This window comes from Maniola jurtina, chromosome 8 (genome assembly GCF_905333055.1).
Source record: "Maniola jurtina chromosome 8, ilManJurt1.1, whole genome shotgun sequence".
Classification (NCBI taxonomy): domain Eukaryota; kingdom Metazoa; phylum Arthropoda; class Insecta; order Lepidoptera; family Nymphalidae; genus Maniola; species Maniola jurtina.
Window position 1 is genome coordinate 3903908 of NC_060036.1, and position 20278 is coordinate 3924185.

General features: G+C 38.4%; 2 protein-coding genes across 2 annotated transcripts in view; both read left to right on the forward strand.

Annotated features, from left to right (window-relative positions):
* The window catches only part of LOC123867499 (UPF0389 protein CG9231), a 212597-nt gene that overhangs the window by 11157 nt on the left and 181162 nt on the right, over positions 1 to 20278 (forward strand). The gene's annotated exons all lie outside the window — the stretch shown is intronic.
* Positions 356 to 18884, forward strand: LOC123867703. The gene is made up of 20 exons (XM_045909881.1): positions 356 to 544; positions 1072 to 1206; positions 1696 to 1846; positions 2542 to 2785; positions 3368 to 3661; positions 4244 to 4353; positions 5087 to 5244; positions 5732 to 5905; positions 6045 to 6229; positions 7027 to 7102; positions 8065 to 8165; positions 8866 to 8999; positions 11279 to 11440; positions 12157 to 12321; positions 13217 to 13588; positions 14426 to 14601; positions 15179 to 15373; positions 16805 to 16975; positions 17953 to 18127; positions 18507 to 18884. The coding sequence occupies exons 1-20, from the start codon at positions 495 to 497 to the stop codon at positions 18837 to 18839; spliced, it is 3561 nt and encodes a 1186-aa protein (XP_045765837.1). The 5' UTR covers positions 356 to 494; the 3' UTR covers positions 18840 to 18884.

The following is a 20278-nucleotide window of genomic DNA, read 5'->3' on the forward strand; positions in this document are numbered from 1 at the left end:
AGGTGAGTACATACTCTTTGTGCCGAGTACGGACCGGAAAAAAGATTCGCAGTAAAACCACAGATTTAAACCTTCGATTATAAAACGTGCCTATTAGTGATTACATACTCTTTGGTTTATATTCTACCCTAACTATCCAGAGCCGTAAAACCAGTTATATAAAAAAAACCTACCTACCTTCTCTCAAAGACTAAGGTCTTTGCCTTCTCTACTGAATATTGAAATACGTATAAAGATAAATGGATGTTGGTGATTATGTAGGTACATATGTACTTTTTGCTGGGTCTGTGTTATGCTTAAAAAAGCTAGAACCCAGAGCCGTAAAACCAGTTAATAAGAAAATGAAGTGGGGTCCTCCGGATTCCTGGTCTGTGGTTTTTCTTTACACCTTTTTCTCATTTCACATGTTGAATTGAATTATTGTTATTTTAAGATTTCGAAATTTCTGAATCTGAATTTAAATTTTATTTCAAATGGGCCTATAGTTTAAAAACATGGAATATATGCCGCCTGAAACTGATATGACACCCAACGGCGCACGAATGTAAGTTAATAATAAACCATACTTATAGGTTAGGATTGTGTTTTTTACATAATTTAAGAGAAATAACCGGTTGGTTTTTAAAAAAAACCATGATTTTTATGCTGAAAAATCTAATAACTTAAGTCAGTCTCCACGTCTTAATTATAACAATCTAGTATGCCATCTGCAAAATTATTTATATATTAGTTACTACATCTTTCCTTCGCCAGCTCCCAAAACTCTTGTTTTCATAGTATACAAAGAGTATACAACCAATAAAAACTTAGCTAAAAAGTTCTTTAATACTTATTATAATGCATATGAACATTACAACTGCAACACAGTTTGAAACTAACGCAGTTGTTATCCTTGTTTAGTTTTTAAGGGAATGTAAAATAATGTATGTATGTAAAATAAAGATTTTTCAGTTTTCAATTACCCAGTTCTGATCCTGAATTGTACTAATATCTAGGGCTTTGAAAGTTGAATAAGTCAATGAAGTAATAATATTTCATAAGCACTACCTACTTCTTTTTTTTATTTTTCAGATTGTGCTGCCAATGTGCTGTTCCTATTGAGCCAAACCCATCTAATATGTGTGTTGCATGCTTAAGGGCCAATGTAGATATAACAGATGGTATTCCAAAGCAAGCCACTTTATTTTTCTGCAGAGGATGTGAAAGGTAAGTCTTCATATTTTATTCTGTAATAAATTAACGCTAGGGACAAATCTAACTGCAAGCAAAAAATCTCTTTAGAATAGAATAGAACAGTTAAATATTTTTTATTCAAATAACCTTTTACAAGTTCTTTTGAATCGTCAAATACATCTATACTCTATCCACGGAAAGAAGTTAGTGTAGTGCTTTCTCTATTACACAATTCCATACAAATGACTGAGACAAAAGTCTCAGTGGGTGTTAACTATTTTGAGGCACCAACCAATCATCATATCAAAAATAAATTATTTCTTAGTACAATTAATACATATACAATACATACAATCAAAATACAAGATTTGACTAGTAGGCACCATCTGTGTTCAACTTCATGTACTATAAATAGGCATAGCAACATTACACAGTGGTGAGTGAATTTAGCCACAGGTGTACCCTTTTATTATTTTTGTTAGTTGCAGAGAGTAGTGCAAACTTGACCATTAATAATTTCAGGTACTTGCAACCACCAGCAGAATGGTTGGTATGTGCTTTGGAATCACGAGAGCTGCTAGCTCTTTGCCTCAAAAGGCTCAAAGGCTTGAATAGAGTGAAGTTAGTAGACGCTGGGTTTGCCTGGACTGAGCCACATTCTAAGAGAATAAAAGTAAGAATTTTACTGTTTAACTTTGCCATTCTAGATGAAATGACACCAGCTCACAACTACTGTGAATAACAGTAGTTATGCATTTCAATAATTGCAAAAGTAGCAGTAACCTTCACCCTATAACTGTCACACCCTTGGAGTGCCTCCATTCTGTTTAGACCACAGTCTGTTCACTGCCATTGTAAAAATATCTGTATGTGTAGGTAAACACTAATAAAATTATAGAATAACATCACAGTATGAAAGGAGACCCGCAGTTGTCTGACACCTTTGATTTCGTGATAGATGATGACCATGAAGAGCTTTCAACAATGTAAGCTGCACCATTGCTCTGTCTATATTCTATCCGCAGAAAGAGGTTAGTATAGCGCTCTCTCTTGTCTCTGGGCTGGTTTCCGCACTTAAGCGTTTCCGTCTGTTGTGTGTTAGCGTTCTCTCTGTTACGTAATCCCATACAAATGAGAGACGCTATAATCTCAGTGGGTGCTTACCATTTTTGGTCATCAATCAATTACTAACAAAACTATACTTTCTAATTTCGAAAATGTTTTTGTGAAAACATGTTTGTATGGGATACCTAACACAGAGTGCGCTATACCTACTTATGTCTTTCCGCAGATAGAGTATAGACGGCTTCGTCGAACCTCAGTATGTATTATCATGTCCTTACTCTGTGATGTATTTTTTGTCGCCAGGTGAAGCTGACAGTGCAGGGCGAGGTGATGGGCGGAGCGGTGTTGCAGCAGACCTTCATCGTGGAGTACGCGGTCCAGCACCAGATGTGCGACGCGTGCCATCGCTCCGAGGCACAGGACTATTGGCGCGCGCTGGTGCAGGTGCGGCAGAGGGCCAATAACAGGAAGACCTTCTATTACTTGGAGCAACTGATCCTGAAGCACAAGGCGCACGCCAATACACTCGGCATCAAACCTAAACATGGTAAGTGGAGAACAGTTGGTTTCAAGTAGGTATTCTATAGCATCTACCATGCAACCAGCATCAGATTGCGACGCGTGCATTGGCATGGTGTTTTGTTATCATTACAGGAAATTTTGCTCTTTACATATTCACCCAATTGGAAAGTGGGTTGGCAACACAACAATAATATTATATCACTCAAGTTATGAAATAAATGTATGGATTTGTACAGACTACTCTACTGATATGTCACGCCTTCTCACCTAAGCTGCCATATGATACGATACCTACCTATAATTTTATATCTGCTTAATCATAAATTATAACTGTGCACAACCGCCAGTGTTTAATTTCTCGTCACCCTATGAGCCAACAAGAACACCTGCACAGTTTTGAAGATTGCTTGAATCGTCGTGATGAAACTGACTAACTGATTTTGACGTTAATAGAGATAGCTTGCATCCTGGAGATGGAGGGGGCGTAGACTATTTTTACTTCCAAAAATCTAAGAGTTCCGGCGGGATTTTGACCTAAATCCAACGAGGACAATATCGCGGGTATCATAAAGTATAAATATAATCAATAATGTTGTTATGTTCACAGATGGATTAGACTTTTTCTACACAACAGAAAATCACGCGCAGAAAATGGTCAACTTCATACAATCAGTTCTGCCTATAAAGTGTCAGCATTCTAAGAAACTGATATCCCATGATATACACAGTAATGTTTACAACTATAAGTTCACATTTAGTGTGGAAATTGTGCCGTTATCGAAGGACAGTGTTGTGTGCTTGCCTAAAAAGTTGACACAAATTTTAGGCTCCATATCACCAATATGCTTAGTACAGAGAGTAACCAGTACTATACATTTAATTGACGCGTATACTGGACAAGGTATGTAAATAAACAGAATTTTCTAGTTAAAAAGTAGATAGCTTATTAATTTTATAGCCCTGACCAATATCTGTAAATGGGTCAGTTGGAGAACGAAGTTGGAATTTATTTGTCAGATTTATAATTTACTGTTAGTTTTATGATCAGAAATTAGCCTACTTAGGGTCAATTTTTGGGCTCCATATTTCCAGAGAATAAAAGGAACCCTTGTATAGCATTTCTGTTAGTCTGGCGTGTCTGCTAAGACCCGTCACGGGAATCGCAACTTATAGGGTACTTCCTATTGACCTAGAATCATAGAATTTGGCAGGTAGCAATGTTCTAAAGCACAAGTAAAGGAAAAATCCTAAAACCGTGAATTTGTTGTTACATCACAAAAAAAATCTTGTACAACAATATTGATTTTTTGATTCACCCTTTGTGTGCACGTCCAACTCGCACTTGACCGGTTTTTGTAAATTTTACAGTCAATTTATTGGTCAGTTTTAGGGTTTATGATTAGTTTTAAGTTCTATAATAATCAGTTTATTAGTCAGCCTTACGATTATTATAATAAAAAATGAAAATGACATTTTTTTTTAGTCTGTGACGTGTCCTCAACCCAATATTGGAGATATCCGTTCAGTGCAATCTGTAATCCAAAGCAATTAGTGGAATACGTTGTCATGGACATTGATATTTTGAAAGAGCATGTATGTATGATTCAGTATAACAGTATTTTGTTACAAAGTACAGTATATATATTCACTTATTTATTGTTCGGTCCCTCGACTGCCGAATAGTTGTCAAACTACTCATGAGATTTGAGGTGGCTGCACGGTACGGAATGGGTGTAGTTGACGTAACAGGGAATGGGTGTAGTTGACGTAACAGGGAATGGGTGTAGTTGACGTAACAGGGAATAGGTGTAGTTGACGTAACCGGGAATGGGTGTACTTGACGTTACAGGGAATGGGTGTAGTTGACGTAACCGTCAAGTAGTTGTCACGCCTACCGCACCGCGCAGCTATGTAGTTCAGGAACTCTCTTAGAAACGGTCGATAAACGGTAAGACCAATTCACATTCACCCAAGTAGACTCAAATACCTAATTCAACAATTTTATACTTACATAAAAATTCATATTTGTGTTTGCTCGTTACTTATGTTATACTTACATAAAAATTCATATTTATCTGTTTGCTCGTTACTTAACGTTCGTGCAATGTTCATCCGATTGTTTTAAAACTTTGTGCATTTGTTGTCTGCATTGCTACCAATGTGATTGGCGAGTCGTTCAAAAAGAAGAAGCATTGCAATGCATGTCGAGCTAGTAATCATTCCCGACATAATTTATATATTATCTACTTATACAATACTATAGCATGTCTGTATACATATATTGTATTTTCACATTTCAAACTATTAATTTTAACACATTGCCCAGGAAAAGAGGTCATTCCCGGGGCAAGGCGCGGTATCTAATAAGCACGTGGTAGCGGATGTGTGGGTGGTCAAAGCGAGTGAGCTCGGGCTGGACGTCAGTCCTGTGCATACCAGAACACACTTGGGGCATATACTGAAACCTGGCGATACTGTGTTAGGGTAAGATGGTCGTTTGGTCTGCTTAGTTAATAAACAGGAGTTATACTCAAGATGCGGTGTCCAGTAAGCACATGATACTATATGTTTGGGTTGTCAAAGCGAGCGATTTCGCGCCGACGACGTCAGTGCCGTGCATACTAGGACACACTTCGGGCATATACAGAAACCTGGCGAGACTGTGTTCTGGTAAGATCTGTATGTGTATCTGATTCTCCTACGGATATCCTCATTTCTGATTTATTCACGTAGTTTATCTACGTGAATTATCCAAGCATATTGTTATATTCCCCAACGTGTAGCTCGTCAAAAAGCACTTCGGAGAGCGCGCGGCGACGCAACTTCTCAACCCGTTATTAGTTACCGTTAGCTATGTTGGTTACTCGGGCCCTCTTACGGATCTCCTCATTTCTGATTTGAACACATAGAGAAACTTGAAGCATATTAAGCAGCTATCTCCATCGCCTTAAGTTACTATAATTTATTTTAGATACAACTTAGGCGAGTCGAACGTGAACGACGTGAATTTGGACAAGTTGAACCGCGACTCCGTCCCCGATGTGTACCTCGTCAAGAAGCACTACGGCGAGCGCGCGGCACGGCGACGCGCGCGCGCCTGGAAGCTGCGACACATGCACGAGCAGCCCACTTCCACTACCGACGAGTGAGTTCCTCTTTCTACCTTTGTACCCAAATGTATAAACCCGGCTACCTTACGAGACTGAAGTTTCGCAAATAGAGGAAATGCGTCTCCTATATCGAATATAGTTTTTAGATTGAACCCATTTCTTTCTTTTTTTCAGCGACTACAACGAATTCCTGGATGACTTGGAAGAAGACCCGACACTGAGGCAAAACGTGAATATATTCAAGGACGGGAGCAAGGTCCCCGTGGACACGGACGAGATCGACCCCGGCCTGCCGCGCATCACGCTCGCGGAGATGCTGGACGACCTCAACATAGAGGACGAGGATATGACGGAAGTGTAACGACGTATACTATACGTATTGGCGTCGATTTTGATGTCTTTTTCTTTTCGGGTTCCATACCTCAAAGGAAAAAAGAACCTTTGTAGGATCACTTTGTTGTCTGTCCGACTGTTGTCAAAGAATCAAAACCTCTGGGGTCCTTCCCATTGACCTGGAATTAATTTTTTTGTGACGTACTTTAGTGATTTTTGCTATAAGACATTGTTACTTGCCTTTCCTGATTCTATGTTAACGGAAAGTACCCTATACATGTTCATTCCCTTGACGGGTCTTGGCAGACAGACCATACAGTGATCTTGTAAGGGTTCCTTTTTTTTGCTCTGGAAATATGGAAAGGAACCATAAAAAGAGGTATACAGGACATAGAAACATGATGTGTTTGCAGTATGCTAAACTATTGTCAGTGTACATACATCATTTGATTCCATTACATACTAAGTTAAAATGTTACATTATCATGTTGTATTTTGTAATACATATACGTTGGTCTTACAACGATAGTTTTATTTTAATTGAACTACCACAGTCAATTCGGTATTACCATTATTAAATAAACCAGAGTAGTAGTAGAGTAGAAACGTTAGGAGAGTTTATCTGGGATGGCAAAAGACATCGTCCGCATTATGACGCGACACTGCCCAGTGGACGCGTAGTTCCGGCAACTCTATAGAACACACTTTAACTTTGCTCAGACATAAGACACTGTTAAAAAGAGACAGCGTTATACCGCTGCTATAAATCTGTCTCGTTTTAAATGAAACTTAAGTCTAAGCAAAGTCAAAGTGCGTTCTATAGATCTCAACCCTAGTGTGCGTCGCGACCTGTCCGAAGTGCAAGCGGGTGCGCACTTCCCCGCGTGCACTAAGGACAAGTATGTGTAAATCCGCTCCGCAATCCGCCATACGCGGTGCGCCGTCACATAGGATGCAGACAAGGTGGACTTTCGAGTCCGCCACGGCGCGGGCGGTGTCAGTGACGTTCTCTACATTTGCACAGTACATCAATCTGTCGCTCTGTTTTGGCGGTACTGATGCCAGAGTCGCTCGACTCGAAAATCCACCTTTACTGACGTCACAGACGCTCGATTTGAAAGTCCAACATTACTGACGGCGGCGTCAATGACGTCACAGCCGCTTGACTCAAAAGTCCATCTACTTATTGCAACTGTACCTTCCACAGCGACGCAGAACTGAAGCGAAATATATGTGAAGCATTTGCAAAACTCCGCGCGCTAATTTTCCGTTACATTCTTGTCATGTGTTGTCATGTTATAAAAATTCCAACTTGATTTGGAAGTGGTGCGGCAATTACATTTAAAAAATGAAACCTTGAATTATACCTAATATCAGGCACCCTCTTGGTGAAATAGTAAATAGGCACCAAAATATCGTGGAATTTACGAATAACAATATCTATATAATCTAACTTTGCCTAGTATATATTATTCTTAAGACACGATGATTGAACATGGAGTTATCGGCATAGATAAAATAACAAGTTATCCTTTCTTAATCACAATTTATCTATGAGGTAACAAAATTATTCAAGTCAGTGCAATTTATCTGCTAACATGGCTCAGTAGGCGTGTAACTTTTAAACTTCATATGATTTTCAAATACAAAGTAACATTCATGATAAAGACTTACTTTACAAGGTTTTTTTTTTGGAAATGTCATGTCCTTCTTTTGTAGAGATTCAACCGCAGTGTTTCAAACGCTGAAGCCCGAATTACTTTAAAATCACAGTTGTTTTTACTTTTTTTAACTATTCCTCAAGTGGAGTATGTTTTACAAACATCAATTTATTATAAAAGGTCTGATAAAATCATAATCAATTCATCCCTAGAATAGTTCGTCGCAAAGTGAAGATGAAAGTGTTTTTAGTCACCCTGTTGATATTGGGCTCGAGTGTAGCAATACGTTTATTTTCCTCAGGTAAGTGAGATATTTATTATTATTTATCGGGATAAAGTTACATAATACTCGATAGATAGGATACTTGTTTTACCTATAAAACGCGTTCCATCAAAATTACACCTGTAAATTTTACTCACGTAAGTATCTAGCTTGCGTAATTTATTGACTACTAAGTTCTGGTAAATGTAGGTACCTATTGTCGCAAGTTAATCATGTAAGCTACTTACGTCAGTAAAACTTACATGTGTATCCGCGGTCTTAGATATACCTAATATAAAGCAAGCCTAGTTACTAGTCTATTAATTATATCTATTACTGTACCTACACACAATGTCCGCATAGCATTATTACCAATAATAATTTTCTGCTACATTTTCGTGCTGATCAGGCAGGTTGGTTCTGTGCGCAAAAATTAATGAGCCAATCCTGACACTTATTTCTTTAATAAGTAAGTACTTTTATTTTATAATTAAAAGTCTAACACTTACTATACTTACGAGAATGCTCCGTGCAAAAAGGATAACACTAGATTTAGATCTATTGGTTTAGAAATTGTGTACCTACAAATTTAACTATCTTAGCCATAATGTAGGTAAGCACCTATAAGTATTTTCTTTTCGAACTCAATAGATATAAAATGATAGGCATTTATTAAGTACTTATTACTTTAATTATTGATTTAGTGAGGTAAACACTTGTTTTTTTGCTTTCTTTACAGACGAGTTACTTAAACTATTCCTGAGGGTTGCCAGAAATGAGGGTACGCAAGATGACATAAGGAACCTTCAAGATGTGTTCCAAATCTACAGATCAGCCTCCAATGCGGTACGAAGCCCAAACGAGAGGAGAGAAGTGAGTACCTCCTATCTATCTAGTGAGTAGAAAGGCTTCATTAACTCCACTCCCCGCCGTCATCTATACATATAATAAAATTGTAGAAAAGTGGTGTCTGTACAATGGAAATATATAAAAAAAAAGTAGCAGGGGTTGTTATTATATCGATGCCGAACCCGAAATTGTAATTAATTTTTTTTTTTTGTCTGTTTGTCTGTGTGTTTGTGCACGCTAATATCAGAAACGGCTTATTCGATTTAGATACGGTTTTCACTAATATATGGTAGTAAGCTTCACTTAACATTTAGTGTTTATATCATGTCAATCGGTTCATAAATAAAAAAGTTATGTCAATTTAAAGAATCACGGCGAACATTTTTAACGTACAGAGTATGCTGCCCGAAAAGTCACTATTCCACGCGAACGAAGTCGCGGGCACAGCTAGTCCCTAACTATACACCAGCAAATAGATCTTTGGGTAATACAACAATGTTTTCAGTGTTATCACAGAGTACTTAATAGTAACCTACTAAATGATTTTATATCAAACATCTGATGATAAGGGACCCGTGAACATTTTGTAGCTCAATCTATTCGTTTTGTGAATATCTTGATAACTATCTATCGCCAGTTCTCGGTGTTGTAGTCTGGTTTTAGCGCTGTTTAACTTTATTAGGGTTCCGTACCTCAAAAGGAAAAATGGAACCCTTATAGGATCACTTTGTTGTCTGTCTGTCTGTCCGTCTGTCGTGTCTGTCAAGAAAACCTACAGGGTACTTCCCGTTGACCTAGAATCATGAAATTGGGAAGGTAGGTATGTCTTATAGCACAAGTAAAGGAAAAATCCGAATCCCGTGAATTTGTGTTTACATCACAAAAAAAATGTATTTCAATTTTCAAAGTAAGATAACTTTACCAAGTGGGGTATCATATAAAAGGGCTTTATCTGTACATTCTAAAACAGATTTTTATTTATTTTTATGCATAATAGTTTTTCATTTATCGTGCAAAATGTCGGAAAAATACCCGAGTACGGAACCATCGGTGCGCGAGTCTGACTCGCACTTGGCCGATTTTTTTTACTTTTGTATGGATGTGTAAGTATAATATGCACCTATGTTATCCTATATCTCCGATCTTCAAAGACTGATTTTATCTAACAAATTGTGTTATCGGTCGTAGATAGATAAGGGTTTAAATTCAAGGGTAAAAGAGCGTCGGAGCGTATGGTTTACCTCGTGAAGGGTAAGACCTAAAGGCAATGAACAGAAATTACTACACTATTTTAAGGTATTATCTGCTATAAAATCGCCCAATTACCTAAATAAAGAAAAAATTTATCATCTCAGATGAGTCATGGGTATAAAATATAGAGTCCCGAGGCGAAGCAAGCACGTAATCCCGACGCACTTATTAAATACTAATTCTGATCCTGACCCGAAGGATACCAACAGGGCCCTATTTCTAAACCTCCGCTCCATCCACCCCGTCCGTCTCTTTGTCAGCGAGCTGTATCTCGTGAACCGTAATAGGTAGAGAGTTTAACAGGGCTCTCTCCGTCACTTACTCCATACAATCGTAGTCCCAATTTCATTTGAATATTAAGCAACCAAAGTCCATGAAATTTTGCAGACATATTCTAGAAACTGATATCTGTGCCTGTGGTGTTTTAGATTTTTCTAAAAATGTGTAGTTTTAAAATTACAGGGGCTCAAAGATTTGTATGTGAATTTTTAAGACCGCGTAACTTTGAAACCGAATATTTTAACGGAAATCTGGAAAACCACAGGCATAGATATTAGTTCCCGGAACGTTTCTACAAAATTCTATTGAGTATGATTGATTAGTATTCCAATGAGAGACGAACTACGTTTGTATGGAGCGAGTGACGGAGAGACCCCTCTTAAAATTTTCACAAAATGATTCTATTGCCGCTATATCAACTATTAATAATAAAAATTTCATCATGCTGCCATGACATTTAAAAAAAATAAAAAGTGTTATTTATTATACGATGATACGGAACCTTTTGTGTGCGAGTCCGACTCGAACTTGGCCGGTTTCATTTCAACTTTCGTGGGGAGTACGTTTAAGTTCAAAAATGCAGCCCACTAAAGTCGAGACTTAGCGTATAGTAGACGAAACTTGCCAGAGTCGATTCCAGTAGGAATCTTCTAAAATCCAATAGGAACCCCCGTCCCTCGCTTCAGAATATCTTTCTACTTATCTAAAAACTTTTCGAGACCCATTCCATCTAGTTTCATCTTTTCCTTTGTTTAATTTGTTGAATTTTTCAGAGTCTCACCTGTTTAATTTGCCGAAGTGGCCTAGCAGCAATCTTCGATATGATTGACGCCGGGGCAACGGAAAAGACTATCATCAATTCAGCGGAGACAATGTGCACTTCTTTGGGGATCTTGAGGTCTGAGTCTTGCCGCGGTGTTCTCGAATTGAATATTGTAAGTATCACACTGTACTATTATGTATTCTGAGGGATCACTAACTATTCTGTACATATTTTTCATTACCTGAAATAAATAACTATATCACCTATCATGTATGATGTACCTATGTACAGTTCTAACATACCTACGCACTACGAATAATAATTTCTAAAGAAATGTGACTCTCATATAATGACGGCATTGGCCACAGTCCACCACGCTGGCTGAGAACGAATTGGCATACTTCACAAATTGAGAACATAATGGAGAACTCTCAGGCATAAAGGTTTTCTCACGATGTTTTCCTTCAAAACAAGTGATATTTAGTTGCTTAAACTAACATAAAAAAGATGCCTGCCCAAGATCGAACCCCCGACCCTCCAAATAGCATTCTTAACCACTAAGCTCATTTACTCTTATGATGAGTTTTATATAATATTGAAGAAGTTTATCCTTTTATTAACCCCCGACCCAAAAAGAGGGGTGTTATAAGTTTGACGTGTGTATCTGTGTATCTATCTGTGGCATCGTAACTCCTAAACTAATTAACCGATTTTAATTTAGTTTTTTTTTTTTTTGTTTGAAAGGTGGCTTGATCGAGAGTGTTCTTAGCTATAATCTATAAGAAAATCGGGTCAGCCGTTTGAAAGTTATCAGCTCTTTTCTAGTAACTGTAACCTTCACTTGTCGGGGGTGTTATAAATTTTTAATTTACACTTGTTTCTTTGCAGCCAATACTTACATACATCCTTAAAACGACGCCCCAAGCTGCAGCGAGGACGTTCTGTGCGTTAGTGTTACAGAAAGACGACGACCCTAACTACTGTGACATTCATGATGCGAGGTTCAATTGGACAGTTAATTTGCCGCAGCCTCCTAACATTGCAACAGTTAAAGTGAGTTATGATTAGTTTCAGCATAATTATTTTAAGTACTTAGGTACGTTCGAATAAGTAAAAATCTCTAGCTTAAATAATTAATTCTAGGCATTCAACACAATTGAATTGAACTATCGAAAATATATTTAGTACAGTCAGCTAGTGTAAGCGACTATGGACTGGTTTTGCCACACTAAATAATTCTTGATACTATTCGTAAGAACATGAATTGGTTTATTTTGTCGTAATTGGTAATATTCGATGTCGCAAGAATATCGCTAGAGTATCGCTTTAGCGTCTGTCCTGCTCCTTTTGTCCTTTAGTGTTTTTTAGGGTTCCGTACCTCAAAAGGAAAAACGGTACCCTTATAGGATCACTTTGTTGTCTGTCTGTCCGTCTGTCGTGTCCGTTAAGAAAACCTATACGGTACTTCCCGTTGACCTAGAATCATGAAATTTGGCAGGTAGGCAAGTCTTATAGCACAAGTAAAGGAATAAATCCGAAAACCGTGAATTTGTGGTTATTGATACAAAAAAAAATCTGTTTATGAATTTAATTCACTAAATCACACATAGATGGCGCAGACCGTTATTAACTTGCAGAGTTAATAAAGGTGTTAGGTATATCTTGTACTAGCTGATGCCCGCGACTTCGTTCGCGTGGATGTAGGTTATTTAAAATTCCCGTGGGAACTCTTTGATTTTCCGGGATAAAAAGTAGCCTATGTGCGAATCCAGGGTATAATCTATCTCCATTCTAAATTTCAGCCCAATCCGTCCAGTAGTTTTTGCGTGAAGGAGTAACAAACATACACACACACACACACACACACACATACAAACTTTCTCTTTTATAATATTAGTGTGATATATCGCAGGAACCACGGACGTGATGATTTTTAACTTCTTTAAAGGTTCCTCCATCAAAATCGACTCCACTTACAATAGCTCTTGTAACAGATGCCCACATAGATCCACTTTACGAACCAAACGGAGTGGCAGATTGTAACGAACCAACCTGCTGTAGGAAAGGCCAAGTATCACGTATGGAACCTTCAAACGACGATTCCGATATCGAAGAATTCATCATTGAAGATTATGTTACGAAAGAAAGCGGAGAGGATATGCTCGATTTGGATATTGTAAAGGATATTAGGTATAGAAAGCGAGCAGAAAGAGAGAAAAGAGATACATCTCCGGCAGGGTTCTGGGGCGACTACAGGAACTGTGACACGCCAGTTTGGGCGTACGATGATGTTATTAAGAGAATTTCTTCTACACATAGGGTTAGTATGGAGATGAGAAATTTACTGTTCGGGCAATTCAATCTTACTGCGGAATCCGGACAGTTCATCTATGAAATAATAATTTAAGCTTATTCCCTGTTCTTTTTTTTATATAAGAAAAGCGAGCAAATGAGCAGGTGGGTCACCTTATGTTAAGTGATTACCGCTGCCCATGAACATTTGCAGCACCAAAGGAACCGCGTACGTGCGTTGCCGGCCTTTCAGGAATTTGTTGGTCCGCCTCTTGAATAACCCCTTGTACTGTATTATAGCGACTTTAAATAGTGCAGTATATCATCACAGCCACTACCGTTAACAGTTAAATAGCACTTGATTATGTCTAATTTTTGGTGCACGCTAGGCGCACAATTCAATATACCCCTTACAAGTTAACCCGCTTTATTTAGGCTTCATCAAGGGCTAACTTACCATCGAATAAAAAAGGTGAGACGTGACGGTGTGTGCGCGAATTGTTAATTTTTCTGTTCCTTTTGACCTTATGTCTATGAACGATGGCGACAAAAAGTTATAATAATATGTGGTATTTTTTTTTCACCTGGTCGTCAGTCAACCTTTCGTTTCCCGTGCGCTATGAAAGAACAGCACCTATGCTTGTGCATGTAAAAAAAGTTGAGTGGTTGTCGCCTCCACTGTCATACAACTTTGAAATCAACAATGGTAACCGTTATCTTGTCAACTCTCGCGACGCGTGACTTTTTAAATACATGGTGATAAATTCTATAGATTCAACTTTGGTTACGAGCCTAATGACCCAAATAGGTGAGAAACGGGACTCCTGTTTTCTATTTGGGCATGTTCTTCACTTGACATTTTCAGAATGTCGATGTGGTTTACTACATGGGAGACAACATCGACCACCACGTGTGGGAGACAACTTATGAGTTAATAAACGAAGTAAACGCTTATGTAATTGACACCATGAGGAGAGAGTTTGGGGATAATGTACCGATCATCCCCACAGTCGGCAACCATGAGTCTCAACCTACAAATCAGTAAGATTTTTAATAATACGTTTATGATTTTTTTTTATACTTGTTAAATCAACGAAAATTGAAACTTACAACCTCTATTTTAAAAATTATATCAATTCATTCTCTCCACTTATGTATCAGAATTCACAGAAAATTATTATGTTAAGTATATCATTGCCAAAATACCCCGAAAATTATAAAAATTATAAAAATATGTATATTTATTTCGATTACGCACTGCATCCGACCCGAAGCCGTGAAAATACGTTCCGAAGTAGTCATATAACAATTTGTATGGCAGCTTACGAACTAGCTCCGACTTCCGTTATCCGAGTTCTCTCCGACATCCTTGAGAATATCTCAGATGTGCCTCTCGGATTCAAATCGGTCAAAGATATCTAAAAGACGTCTACTGAATAGCTTGGATTTGAAGCAGAGTTCGGATTAGTGCGTAAGCAATATCCGAGTTTTTAATATCCGTATTTTTACGGACTCGAATGCGTGACCGCTCTTAATATTATTGTATTTCAAAAATATCGGCAAGTTACTAAATCTGAAGCTTCATAACGAGAAAGATAAAAATTGCAAATTTTTGCAGATTCGCACCAATAACTGTTAAAGGCGACAAACTCAACACAACCTGGCTCTACGAGAGGTTGGCCAGAAAATGGGACTTTTACTTGACCGAGGAAGCGAAGTCCTCTTTACGTAAATTAGGAGCTTTCTCAATGCTAATCCGGCCTGGCCTGCGAGCCATCTCAGTTAATACTAACGTCGCGTACAAATTCAATTGGTATGTAAAATTTATTTTGCATTAAAAGCAGTCCGAAAAGTCATATACCCTATCTGCGGAATAAACTTATATAGCACTCTCTCTGTTTTTATATGGGACTAGCTGATGCCCGCAGCTTCGCCCGCGTGGATTGGTCAGATCCCCTGCAGCATCAGGATTGCGGAGTTGGAATCCAAATTTTTTATGAAACAATGTCGCAAAGTTCCTCTATCGATTAAAAAAGAAATGAGGCAAATCGGTTCAGAAATCTCGGAGATTTCGGTGTATATAGGTAGAAAAACACAACTCCCTTTTTGAAAGTAGGTTAAAAAAGTAGCCTATGTTACTCCCTGGTCAATTCTCTACTTGTCTGTGAAAATCCCGTCAAAATCGGTTCAGCCGTTCCCAAGATTAGCCTTTTCAAACAGACAGACAGACAGACAGACAGACAGACAAAAATTTAAAAAACGTGTGATTCAGTTATAGTATCGTTCAAATGACCATATGAATTTAATATGCGGTAGTTATTTCGAAATTACAGACAGACACACCAATTTTATTTATTAGTATAGATTAAAAAAGCAGTCCGAAAAGTCATATACCCTATCTGCGGAATAAAGTTATATAGCACTCTCTCTGTTTTTATATGGGATTACGTAACAGAGAGAGCGCTATACTATAAATTTCAATTTGCGGATAGGGTATAGAGTGAAGCGGTCTCCACTTATTAGGCTTTTCACAAGTAAGCGTATTGTGGGGCGACCCAGCATCATGAATCGCTGATTAAACGGGAAGTGGCTGCATGAGGGAGGCTGAGGAGGGAGGGAGGGAGGGAGGGTGGCTGGATGAGGGGTATGGAAGCGCTAATTAGGGATCGTGGATGTCCACAGGCTGAGAATGGATGATGGTTAAAGTAGATACAACTAAAAAGTACCTACTTTCCGATCCTGCCAAATCAGAAAAACCTTGGCTCATTTCAAAGGAACATTATCCCTTTATTAGATTTCATACACTACAAATTTTGTAGATTTAGTTTACATATATTATCTAGTACTTCTTATTTCTTAAGAAAAGGACCAAGCAGACAAACAGGGATCTACTTGATAATAAGCGACGTTCCCTGTATTGTTTCTAAAAAGGTATAGCTACCGACCTTAAGGTACATCCACTCCTGCGCACACGCACGAACCGCGCCCAAAACGTGCTTGATAAGAGTATAATGTGGACGTGTGAAGACAAGTGGTTTGCGAGCTGTTCGCGTGCCACAAGTTGGCCACGGCGTACACATGTTGACGAGTTCGCGACATTCATGTGCGCATAGAAACAGTGACGGGTCCATAGGTGTTCGAGAGCGTGCGTAGGTGTGGATGCATCTTAATGTGGCATATAAGTCCGCATGCAGGCTGATGGATTTATTTCATACATAATTTTACTTAAATTGTCTTGTTATAGGTGGCTTGTCTATGATCCCTTAGATGCCAAGCAGCATTTGGATTGGCTGGTTGACGAATTGTACAAAGCCGAGTTAGCCGGTGAGAAGGTTCACATACTCGCCCATATGCCCCCTGGAGTACAAGACCTTACACACTCGTGGTCTCGCGAGTACAATAGAATAGTTAATAGGTATGTATCTATAGAGGGCGAGGAAGGTCGCCCATGCGATGGACCGACCAAATTAAAGCTGCTGTGGGCGGTCCCTTGCATGAGTGTACCAGGCTGTCAGCCAGCAGGGAGAAGTGGCGAATGCTCGTGAGGCGTGTAACATCTGCCCTCAAAGACGTTGCTTCATGATGACCACGACCGCTCTGTCAAGAGTGACACGACAAAGAAGAAGAATGTATCTATAAGGTTACACAAAATTATGAGTAGATAATGTTTGAGGATTCTAGAATAATACCTTTGTAAAAATTCAGATCTGCACTAGAGCAAAAATGTGATGATGAGGCCTTTAGTGAATCTAAGAGCGCCTGCGGTTTCTAATGATTTATTTTATTTTGCTTTTTATGTCAATGTCAATGTCAACTCAAGAACTCTTCTCTTACGGACTATATCGCTCAGTTATTGTGACGTCATAGTGTGAGAGCGATCTGACAAAAACTTCAGGCACACTTTTATGTTCATTAATACGTACGTCCATCGATTTAGAACCGCCCACGTCACTTATTTTTAACGATAAAAATAATATGAAAATAGTTTTTCATGTGTCCGTACCTCAAAAGGAAAAACGGAACCCTTATAGCTAGGATCACTTTGTTGTCTGTCTGTCCGTCTATCATATCTGTCAAGAAAACCTTCTTAAAAGATACTTAACTATAAGTGGGGTAACATACGAAAGGGATTTACGTGTAAATTCTAAAACATTTATGATAAAATAAATTCTTATATACTTTAGTCATAAAGTAACGCCTGCTTAGTTTATTTATTTATTTTTATGCATAAGAGTTTTTGATTTATCGTGCAAAATGTCGGAAAAAATGCCCGAGTACGGAACCTTCGATGCTCGAGTCTAATTCGTACTTGGTCGGTTTTTTCTAAATCGGTTTGTGACTTCTTCACTAAAATTGATGGTCAGACCCATTCAAGGATGTACCTCTTCTCAGATTCTCTGCAACGATCGCTGGTGAGTTCAACGGCCACACTCACTCGGACGAGTTTAAGATATTCTATAGCACCGGGGGCGCGCCCGCCAGCGTTGCGTGGGGAGCGGGCAGCGCCACCGCCTACAGCAACTACAACCTTAATTACAAGATAGCCACCGTCGACCCCAACACATTTGTAAGTCGCACTTTTCACTTTATCATCATCATGATCAACCCATCGCCGGCGACAAAGCACGGGTCTCCTCTCAGAGTGAGAATGGGTGTGGCTATAGTCTACTGGCCAACTGCGGCTTGACACACTTTACACAAAATAGTTAGCGTCCACTGAAATATTTGGCTCTATCATTTGTATGGGATTACGTAAAAGAGAACGCGCTACACTAACTTTTTTCCGCGGATAAGTTGCTGTCAATGATTTTTTTATTGATTTTTTCAGTCATTAAATTGACTGCTGGCATTTGATGAAAGTATCATCGGCTTAGTTTATTTAGAGTTAAGAGTTTAGATGATACAACCATTTGGTTGCTATAGCATTTATTATATTACTTTTACAGAAACCTCTCAACATTGCGAACTACGTTTACAATCTCACGGAAGCGAACCTCAGTCCGCGCAGGCGTCCACAGTGGTTCCAACTTTACGACATGAAAAACACCTTCGGCCTTCCGGACTTATCCCCTAAATCTATGGACGAATTGGTCAAACGCATGGTGACTGACAAGCCGCTCTTGTTAGAAATGTATTCGGCGTTCTATTCAAAACTGAGTGATACTCTATGGCCTCAATGCGACGATGAATGCAAAATTGACAAGATTTGCAGTACAGTGGTAACTGTGTTATGGGAACGAGAAAAATGTGATGAGCTGCGTCGATTATTCTTTTCATAGCAAATGTAATATTTTTACGTATTCACCTACTTATGGGTTGATTTTTCTATCGTAAAATAAACTTTAAATCACGAATTTAACAGTTTTCTAAAATAAAATTCTTCAGTTCCAACGGGATTTTCAAAAACCACGCGGTCGTAATTTAGTTTAAAATAGGTAATATTAAATTCTAAACACATTGGCGTCGATTCTGATGTTCTTCCCTAAATTAAATTTAAAGTAATCTGCATCTTTTTGTTTTTAATATGTATTGCTGAAAAGGGACGCAAAATGAATTTTAAATTAAAGAAAACTACTAATAGTGCTATTGTACAAAAAAAGACTACGCTCAAGTCTCACACAAGCCACAAGGTTTGACAGTTTTAAATTAAATTAAGTTTGTCTGTCCTTTTCTTATGACATTGGTAAGAAAAAGATTTGAATATTCTAAAAAGTTGCAATCAGAATCAGTAGGTCGTAGATACCTAGCTATCAGTGGCGTGCGCAATGTCTATAGCCAGGGTAGGCATAAGTTAGGTAGTTGCCTATTTACTAGCAGTCATGATGAAGAATGATCATTGAACTATTTAAATCAGGGTAGGCAGCGCTTTTATGCCTCTATAAACTGCACGCCGCTGCTAGCTATCGATCACTTATGGGTAATAAATCAGTAATTATAGATAGGGAATAAAGAGATAAGTATACTTATAATAATAATTTACAGATAACTAGCTTATATACCTACCTGTAATGCGCCTCTCGCGCTACATACCGTATGTTGATGGCTGATGGTAGGTATAAGGTACTATGTCAAAAACTTACACGCAAGTACAGAATACATATATTTAAATTAATGTTTTCGAAGATATTGCAGATTTAAAATACAGGGACATAGAGGTTGCGGCGTTACCGGCCGGAGCGTACTCATAATATGCCTAGATTTTTTATAATGTCACTATACAGACCCTGTGACATTACAATGTCACTAAAACCAGGCCGAGAAATTGCAAAATGAAGTCGATTGACAGCAATCTATCGTTTAATTATAATATCACTAGTGAGATTGTAATATCACGGCTTTGACAATATACCTGCGACATATATAAAGACATTCTGTAGTATATTTAGTATCAGCATTGCACCCGTGCGAAGCCGGAGCGGGTCACTAGTATTATATAATCACACTACTAATATTATTATAAAAGCGAAAGTTTGTATGTGTGTGTGTGTACCTACTAAGTATATGTTTGTTACTCTTTCACGCAAAAACTACAGGACGGATTTTTTGGGAATAGAAATAGATTATTATTATATGTAGGTACTTTGGATTAAGACATATGCTACTTTTTATCCCGCAAAAATCCACGGTTTCCGCGGCATCTTTTAAACACATATCTACGCGGACGAAATCGCGGACATCTAGTAAAACTATACATAATTGCCAACCTTCAGGAGTAACG